Source organism: Pseudophryne corroboree, chromosome 4, assembly GCF_028390025.1.
Source record: "Pseudophryne corroboree isolate aPseCor3 chromosome 4, aPseCor3.hap2, whole genome shotgun sequence".
Lineage (NCBI taxonomy): Eukaryota > Metazoa > Chordata > Amphibia > Anura > Myobatrachidae > Pseudophryne > Pseudophryne corroboree.
In genome coordinates this window covers 227,163,060-227,172,344 of record NC_086447.1, presented here as the reverse complement: position 1 = coordinate 227,172,344, position 9,285 = coordinate 227,163,060, and the positions used below count along the sequence as shown (strand labels likewise).

The following is a 9,285-nucleotide window of genomic DNA, read 5'->3' as shown; positions in this document are numbered from 1 at the left end:
AGCAAAACTGGCGAGGGGGATGGCGTATCTGTGAGTGACTACTTCCCTCACCCAGGCGTCTGAAGTGGTCTGTAACCATACCTGGGCGAACAGCAGAAGTCAGCCTCCCACCCCATCATGCAGCAGGCTTGTCTGATTTGGAAGCAGGCTAACGGGCAGCCCAGGAACGTTTAGGTTTAGGCTTAGATGTTTTGGAAGGGTGAGCCTGTTTCGGGTACGCCTGACCCTTTGCTTTACTTGGGGGTCGAAAGGAATGAAAAGTGGTACTCTTAGCCTTCGGAGCCGAAGGATTAGTACTTGGCAGACATGCAGTTTTAGCAGACGCTAAGTCACCAACAATCTTGTTCAGATCCTCCCCAAAAAGGATGTTTCCCTTAAAGGGGATCACCTCCAAGGTCTTTTTTGAGTCCAGATCCACAGACCAGGACCGCAACCACAGAATCTGGCGAGCCAGAATGGACGTAGTAGACGCTTTGACCGCCAGCACACCGTAATCAAAAGCCACCTCCTGAATGTAATGAGAGGCCATGGTAATATATGAAAGACACTGTCTGGCATAAAGCGCTCCACCTCAACTTCTTGAACCCAGGCTTCAATAGCTTTTGCAGCCCAAGAAGCTGCTATAGTAAATCTATGTACAGCACCCGCAAGAGTGTAGATAGACTTCAAACAACCCTCGACGCGCTTATCCGTCGGTTCCTTCAAAGAGGTGACGGTAGTGACAGGCAGAGTAGAAGACACCACAAGACGTGTGGCATGTGAGTCCACCGGTGGTGGTGTTTCACAATTTTTACTTAACTCTGCAGCAAGGGGATAATGAGCTAGCATCTTTTTCGACAGGGAGAATTTCTTTCCTGGAGACTCCCAGGATTCCTGACTTATGTCAATTAAATGATCAGAATGCGGCAAAACTAATTTATTAACCTTCTCACGTTTGAACTAATCAGGTTTCTTAGACGTATCTGGAGGGTCAGTTTCATCATCAATTTGAAGAATCAGTTTGATAGCCTCCAAGAGGTCAGGAGCATCAACTTGTGTTGTAGATTCCCCATCAGAAGCATCTGCATCAGTGTCTGATGGATCAGAATATACCCCATCTTCATCGGATGAAGTATCCGCCATGGTGGATTTGCAACAGGGACAATATGTGATTGTAAAGGCACAGGAGGTCCCACAGGGGGTGCAAATCTCGTTACCAGCGTAGTCAGTAAATTAGAAAAAGCAGCCCAAGGTGGGTCTTGGTGTGCCACCAGTGCTGCAGGCTGACTGAGGGGTACAGAACCCCCAGTACCTGGACCCTCAGCTGGAATATTTTCCTCAGATAAATCCGCGGCATCAGCACTGCATGACGCAGGATCAGTCACGAATCTCCCGCCCTGAGATGCAGACATTATTGGAAAATGTAGCCCTAGGGCATAAAAGTATAATATAGCAAGACACAGTACCTGACAAAAAAACCCTGTGGAGCGTGATTGCAAATGCAGATCACAAACAAAGGATTTAAGTGGTATACGGTGACTGAAATACACAAAGAAAATACCAAACAGTATATCCTGTGAAAACTATATATGAGACCCTGATGCACTTAGCCCCCTTCAGGGAACAGAATATAGGGATAGCAATATGTGTGAGATACACGGAATAGGAACCACACAGCAGCTATAGGCACAAACAGTCACATGTACAATGCAGAAATTATTACACACAACCATAAAACTGCACTGGACTAGCAATACTACGTGAAACTATGTATGTATACAGATATAACAATGCACAGTAAACACTGGATGTATATCACAGAATACTTGTACTAAATATTCCTGTCGGTATCCACTTGTTCTTAACTAACACTGTCTAAACGACATGTAGAATACTTAAGTGTCCTGTAAAAGCACAGCACTGATGAGGCAGGTGGCTTTACAGAGGAGACAGTGCCCAGCAGTCCCAGGATCAGCGCAGCTCTGTAATGGCGCCCAAACGCCGACAGGGACCCTCTTACCTCCTCCCTGAACGTGCGGCCACGCAATCCCGGAGAGCAGTGGCGGTGTGTGTGTGTGCCTGATGAGACCGGAGCGCCTCCGCTGTAAGTACCCAGCAACCAGGGCGTAGGAGTATACAGCGCAGCTGGGGGAGGTGAGGGAGCCGCAGCACGATATGTCAGAATGACATATAGCAGCTAGTGCCTGTGCAGCGGCCCTTGAAGTCTTCTTTCTTCAGAAAAGCTCTTTTCAGGGCTGTCTAACGCAGGCCTCCCTGTTAGCTGCCTGCACTGCAGGCACCAACTTACAAACTGAGCTCCAGTGCCTGGAGGCGGGGATATAGAGGAGTCGGTGCAGTGCATCCTGGGAACAGTCAAAGCTTTAGCCTGTTGGTGCCTCGGATCAAGATCCAACTCTACACCCCAATGTTATTCCCTGTGGAATACCAGTGTACCCCGCTGCAGAAATGAGTGTATTTATACATGTTGTGCAAGGGTTTTAAACCTTCAGAAATCATTTGAAACACAGTTGGTAACAAGCTAAACAAAAAAAACAAAAACAAAAACACTAAAAGGAGAGATGCGCTGGAAGCTGTGGCCCTAGAGCTATAGGTTACCCATCATTACTTTAGCACAACAGTGTTCAGAACTAATTAGGATTTATTTAAAATGCAAATGTACAGTAACTAAACCCCAATTAGCCAAGCTAGTGTAAGTTTGATTATGAAGCAAGTGTCTGACTGGACATAGTAAGTTTTTCTTTTTTAATGGATAACCATAAACCCAAGCCCCCTGTTATTTATTTATCTTTCGTTGTCTATGGTACTTACCTGTACAACATGTAATTTACATAGAAAGAACTTTGCGAATCAGGGGACAACCCTGTTGACTCTGGGGTTACTATAATGTTGTATGGTTTACACTCTTCACCAACAAGTTCTACAGGCCTATCACATATGACAAAATCCTCGCACTCTAATGGATGAGATGACGTCAATGAAAGAGCATCTTTGTTACCTAAAAAGTTTAAGAAAGTTTAATACAATTGAAATCAAAAGCTACATTTTCAACATACATATTTATAAATAATATTAAGCAACTTACAATACAATCATCTTTAAAACCAGAGCCTTTGAGGTAGGCTACCTACACAAACGCAATTTACTTCCAAGCAATGCATGATTTTGTATTAGAGATCAATGATCTAAAGGGCCATACACACTAGACTAGAGGATATTTTCCACAGATGTAAACGATAACGACGATTGTGAATGATATATCGTTCACATCATCTAGTGTGTATGGCCCTACCAATCAACGATTGGAGGTTGGCAATGCAGTATGCTCAACGTAAGCAATGTCACTTGTAACATCGCTCATCACGGCATGTGTCTACGGAGCCGCGATGAGCGATGTTCACAATGTAACATTGTTCCTCCTCCCCGGCAGCGGCTCCATTGTAGCTGAGCCACTGACGGGAGCCGCACGCTCTCAGTCACTGCTCAGCGTCTCCCACTGCCCCACCAATGAATTTTCTCCTACTGCCCCAGCAATTTCCACTGTGCCACCAACATAATAAAAAAATCATTATAATGGGTTCATAAATAATATATATTAAATATTAATTTTTTTATTAAGTTGGTGGCACAGTGGAAATTGGTTGGGCAGTGGGTGAAAAAAAACTTCATTGGTTCCACCTTCTACAGCCCTGCCCACACACCCAGAAATGCCTCCCCAATATTAAAATATGTAAAAAAGGTGCCAATTCCAAAGATATCTTTCAAATTGTTTGAAAAATTTATTTATGGGCCCTACACACTCGGCGATCCGCCACCGAGCTGGCCGACGGGCGACCCGGCAGCGGAGGGAGTGAAGTTTCTTCACTCCCCCCATCACCATAGCAGTGCATGCTAATATGGACGAGATTGTGGGGCCGCGCATCGTTAATCGTTGGTGCCTACACACTGCACGATATGAATGGGTTCTCGTTCATTAATGAACGAGAACGTTCATATCGTGAAGTGAGATCCATAAGTGTGTAGGGTCCATAAGTGTGTAGGGCCCATAAGTGTGTAGGGCCCATAAGTGTGTAGGGCCCATAAGTGTGTAGGGCCCATAAGTGTGTACACTCAGTTTCGTTTGTCAGGTCTCTGGGAAGTTCAAGGGAAATGGCTCATCTTCCACACTGTTCATCTTTCACATTGGTCATGTCTTCTAGTGTGTAGTTCCTTTTAACATGGCACTGTGGTATCTGGAATAAATGATCTCTATTCAACTAGCATTGTATAAATGGATCTCAGAAACTAAGCACCATTTGTGGAAATAAACCAGTTTACACGGACAACATTAAAATGAGTACAGGACAAATTAGCATTTTGTTACTTTGGGTGGTATCCAATTAGCAGCAAAAACACGGTTGAACTTGGGGGGGTCATTCTGACCTGATCACTCGCTGCAGTTCTGCGCAGCCGATGGCTGTCGTTGCCCAACGATCGCCTCTGTGGTCGCTGTGCGGGAGGAGACGGCACGGTGGCGTTTGGCCGCCATTTTTGGGTGCGGTCCGGCCAACACAGGCGTGGCCGGACCGTGCAGGGGGCGGGCCACAGTGGCTGCGTGACGTCACATGCAGCCGCTGCGACCCGGGCAGCGACGCGTAGCTCCTGGCAAGCACACAACAGCTGCGCTGGCAGGGAGCTACTCCTGAAGTGCAAAAGCATTGCTGCTCTAAATTTAGCACAGCTACGATCAAGTCTGAATCACCCCCTTAATGCAGCTATTGCAAGTGCTGCGAAAACGCTCTCGGTTTTCGCACCTATCCTATAGTGATGAGCGGATTCGGTTTTACTCGGTTTTACTCGGTTCTCAAAACCGAATCTTATTGGCTATCCAAAACACGTGACATCAGTGAGCCAATAAGATTCGGTTTTGAGAACCGAGTAAAACCGAGTAAAACCGAATCCGCTCATCACTACTATCCTATTGCACATTCGGGAAATTGGGATTCGCCAGATAATTCTAGTCAGCAAAACCAGAGATAAGTATAGAAGAAAGTGGGGAAATCTGCCTGTACCCGAAAAAAACAAAAACAAAACACTAATATAGGAAAAGATTACAGAAGTCTATTAGTAGCCATAGTAAAACTATGTGGTGTACTTAAATTGGGTCAAATGATTGTTATATGCATTTTTTTATATGTTAAGATTGCTCATTAATTAGGGGTACAAATATATGGGTATAAGTATATAGAGTATTCGGGTCCTTCATAGGCACTTTTAAAGTAACTTTAAAAAAAAAAAGACTACTCCCAGCTGCAAGCCTAAAAAACTTGTCCCTCTCATAAAGCACCCCAATATACCTGTCCCATACCTTGTACTCCAATTTCCATAATTTTCTATTTTTTGTCCCCAAAAAGGAATGCAGTCAGTCTGCACCCATAGAACTTAAGACCCTTACATCTTTATGAGCAATCAGATGCCGATACCATGAAAAAGCAGAAATGATTTACTAATATTTTGGGGGCAGAGCGAACAGTACCAAAAAATAGATCTCAGCACACAAACTATTACTTGTTCCAAAAGGTAGGTGTACATACTATATCAACATGTAGAATAGTATTTTAAAGGTTATATTGTTGCAAAAGCACAAAGAATCATATACATAAAATGTGTTACCTTTTTCTGGGACTGTTTGTAGATCTGTTAGATTTGTGGGTCTAGTAAGAGATCCTTTCAGGGGCTCGGAGGCCATCCTAAACACAAAGACTTCCAGATCACTCAAGATACCAATATAACTGGCACAGAAAGACAACTGTGCAGGTACAATTCCGGATATGTGTATAACCAGGGATCTGTCGAAATCTAGCACAGAAGCATCACCGATGGAAATGTACTTTAAGCGGAAGAGCATTAGCTTGTTCTCGCAGCCAACCAGGAGGTCTCCTCGCGCAGGACAGCAAGACAGACAGAGAGGCTTTTCAGAGATCGGCATTTCTATGATTTCCATTTGCTCTTTTGAGACTGCAGTATGGAGAGAGTCTAACTGGAGGCCAACCATCCGTACGCTGACCCGAGAGCTCCCGGTAGACTGACATCTGCAGTTCACATATGTCCGCAGAGACGAAATATTGTTTTTCTCCTCAATGGTAACCAAATAATCTCCTGAGTGGTAAAAATGTGATTGAGATGAGCTTAGGTTGGATAAAGTAATATTATACTTAACCGTAAGACTACATAAATGGTTAGGATTTTAGATGTGTTTATGAAATACATAAAAAACACATTACATTATGGGTTTTAACATGTGGTCAAAGGATATCAAACCTCTCTGTGTGCAGTCATAATCCAGCTACGCTAATACGCCTCAGGCATGCAGAAAGATCAGGCTGCTCAACCATATAGTACATCCAAATATGGCTGTGTATGTGATTAAAGAGAAGTCAGGATTAGGATCTAAGGTATGTGGTCAGCTTTCCTCCTGACGGCTCCCATTTTAACAGTGGCTGAGGCACCCGAAGCATAATCCCAGATAAATGCCGGTTTATGAGGCTAATTGGATAGCCCCCAGTGAACCTATTAGCAGCGGGTAAATAACTGCTGCTAATAGGACTCTGTGTGTGTGTCATCTGTAATGTGTGAGGGGACAGGACTGTGTGTGGTGGTGGGACTCAGTGTACAGAAATGTTCCTGCTCTCCCTCCCCTGGTGCTGCTGTGGAGCCCCAGCTCTCTCCCTCCCCTGGTGCTGCTGTGGAGCCCCAGCTCTCTCCCTCCCCTGGTGCTGCTGTGGAGCCCCAGCTCTCTCCCTCCCCTGGTGCTGCTGTGGAGCCCCAGCCCTCTCCCTCCCCTGGTGCTGCTGTGGAGCCCCAGCTCTCTCCCTCCCCTGGTGCTGCTGTGGAGCCCCAGCTTTATCCCTCCCCTGGTGCTGCCGTGGAGTCCCAGCTCTCTCCCTCCCCTGGTGCTGCCGTGGAGTCCCAGCTCTCTCTCTTCTCTGGTGCTGCTGTGGAGCCCCAGCTCTCTCCCTTCCCTGGTGCTGCTGTGGAGCCCCAGCTCTCTCCCTCCCCTGGTGCTGCTGTGGAGCCCCAGCTCTCTCCCTGCCCTGGTGCTGCTGTGGAGCCCCAGCTCTCTCCCTCCCCTGGTGCTGCTGTGGAGCCCCAGCTCTCTCCCTCCCCTGGTGCTGCTGTGGAGCCCCAGCTCTCTCCCTCCCCTGGTGCTGCTGTGGAGCCCCAGCTTTATCCCTCCCCTGGTGCTGCCGTGGAGTCCCAGCTCTCTCTCTCCCCTGGTGCTGCCGTGGAGTCCCAGCTCTCTCTCTTCTCTGGTGCTGCTGTGGAGCCCCAGCTCTCTCTCTTCTCTGGTGCTGCTGTGGAGCCCCAGCTCTCTCCCTTCCCTGGTGCTGCTGTGGAGCCCCAGCTCTCTCCCTGCCCTGGTGCTGCTGTGGAGCCCCAGCTCTCTCCCTGCCCTGGTGCTGCTGTGGAGCCCCAGCTCTCTCCCTCCCCTGGTGCTGCTGTGGAGCCCCAGCTCTCTCCCTCCCCTGGTGCTGCTGTGGAGCCCCAGCTTTCTCCCTCCCCTGGTGCTGCCGTGGAGTCCCAGCTCTCTCTCTTCTCTGTTGCTGCTGTGGAGCCCCAGCTCTCTCCCTTCCCAGGTGCTGCTGAAAGTGTCACCCTGTGTATCAATGACTGTATCACTGATGACTGTATTAAGGTGCATACACAGTGAGCTATTTTCCCTGGGCCAGCGATGTTCAAGTGGGGGTGAAGCACTTTCCACAGTAGGAGACTGTGGAAAGTGCTTCACTCGGCTGTACAAACAGCCCGACAGACAGTAGCGGCCAGTGATGATGCAGGAGCGCACATCAGCGCGCACTGCCCGCCAATACACACTGGCCGAGTTTGAGCTCAAAATGCCAAAAGTGAGCTACTTTGAGCTCAAAATCGCATAGTGTGTATGGGCTTTTACACTGTGCAATCTGCTATACCAGGCCAGAGGTATTCTGCAGATGAGGGGGCCCTCACCCACAAGTCAGTATCCACCAGTTTACTCACACCACTAGAGTGACAATTACTTGACTATTCTGTATGTTCTCCCTGTGTATGCATGGATGGAGTGCAGGGATGCAAGAGTTACATTGAGTAGGAAGTGAGTCAGGCTAGGGATGTCCATCAATGGTTTATGGCTGATGTTGAATGCTTTTGCAATCGATGAGAGAGAACAAGATGATTTCACTCCATCGATGGAACAGCATAGCTCCGTCCCTGACAACCGCAAAGCCCCACCTCCAGGCTGTGATTGGCCCGTGGGCCATTCACTGAAAGAACACGGATGACCATCAATGGTTTCACCCATCGATGGTCTCCCATAACATAGTTGGCAACCATCGCTGGTGAACACACCGATGGCCATACCTAAGACCGGCTCCTGGTACTTAGGCCCACCCCCATGTGTGCCTCCCCTGCCACTGACCTCACCGCATGTCACTGGTTCAGACAATCCCTAAATCTGTAAAGTATACAAGTTCATTTGCTTGTATAGTCCTCACTGCATATTCCTCTAACATAACCGCAGCCTTACTCCAACCTTACTCGACTCTAACTTTTATATAAATTAGTATTTTAGGTTGTATGGCTCTTCTGATTTAATAGTCCAGACTTACCTACTTCACTATAGCTCATATGCAGCACTTTCCCCAGGGTGTTAAAACTGCACACTGGTTGGCATTGCTCCTTGCACACGTTGAATACTTCCACTTTGCAGCCACCAGCACAAGTCACAAACACACTGTCCCGGCCACAGCAAAACACTTCCGGCGCCTGCTTGGTGGGCACAATCCTTTGCGAACCAAAGGGATGGCAATTGTACAGCTGCACCATTTTTCTTTCTTGATGATGAATTTAGAGCAACGATATAGAGTTCACAAATCTCTCCAGTTAGACATCTTGTTCACTGGTGATAGGGTTCGTATAAATGTATTGCCCAACCAGGGAATTACCTACAGCTCTAAAGACACACATTGCCCAGATATGTATCCGTGACAGAAGCAAAATCTTCTGTAGACCTATAAACAAAACAAAGGTAAAACATAAAAAGAAAAAAAAAAAGAAAATTGTTGTAAAAACGAGATTTATGGTAAGAACTTACCGTTGTTAAATCTCTTTCTGCGAGGTACACTGGGCTCAACAAGGATTGACATCGGGGGTGTAGAGTAGGATCTTGATCCGAGGCACCAACAGGCTCAAAGCTTTGACCTTCTTCCCAAGATGCATAGCGCCGCCTCCTACATCACCCCGCCTCCGTACACAGGAGCTCAGTTTTGTTAA

General features: G+C 47.1%; 1 protein-coding gene across 2 annotated transcripts in view; it reads right to left on the bottom strand.

The window, feature by feature from the left end:
* HPS3 (HPS3 biogenesis of lysosomal organelles complex 2 subunit 1) overlaps positions 1–9,285 on the bottom strand; it is a 113,858-nt gene that overhangs the window by 89,644 nt on the left and 14,929 nt on the right. The window contains exons 2-4 of one of the 2 annotated variants that reach the window (XM_063915954.1): positions 8,622–9,023; positions 5,650–6,135; positions 2,809–2,995 (exon numbers count right to left, since the gene is read on the bottom strand). In XM_063915954.1, coding sequence (XP_063772024.1) covers positions 2,809–2,995; positions 5,650–6,135; positions 8,622–8,838 — 890 coding nt within the window. In that variant the 5' untranslated portion in view covers positions 8,839–9,023. The remainder of the gene's footprint in view (positions 1–2,808; positions 2,996–5,649; positions 6,136–8,621; positions 9,024–9,285) is intronic. The other variant, XM_063915955.1, reaches the window with a different exon arrangement.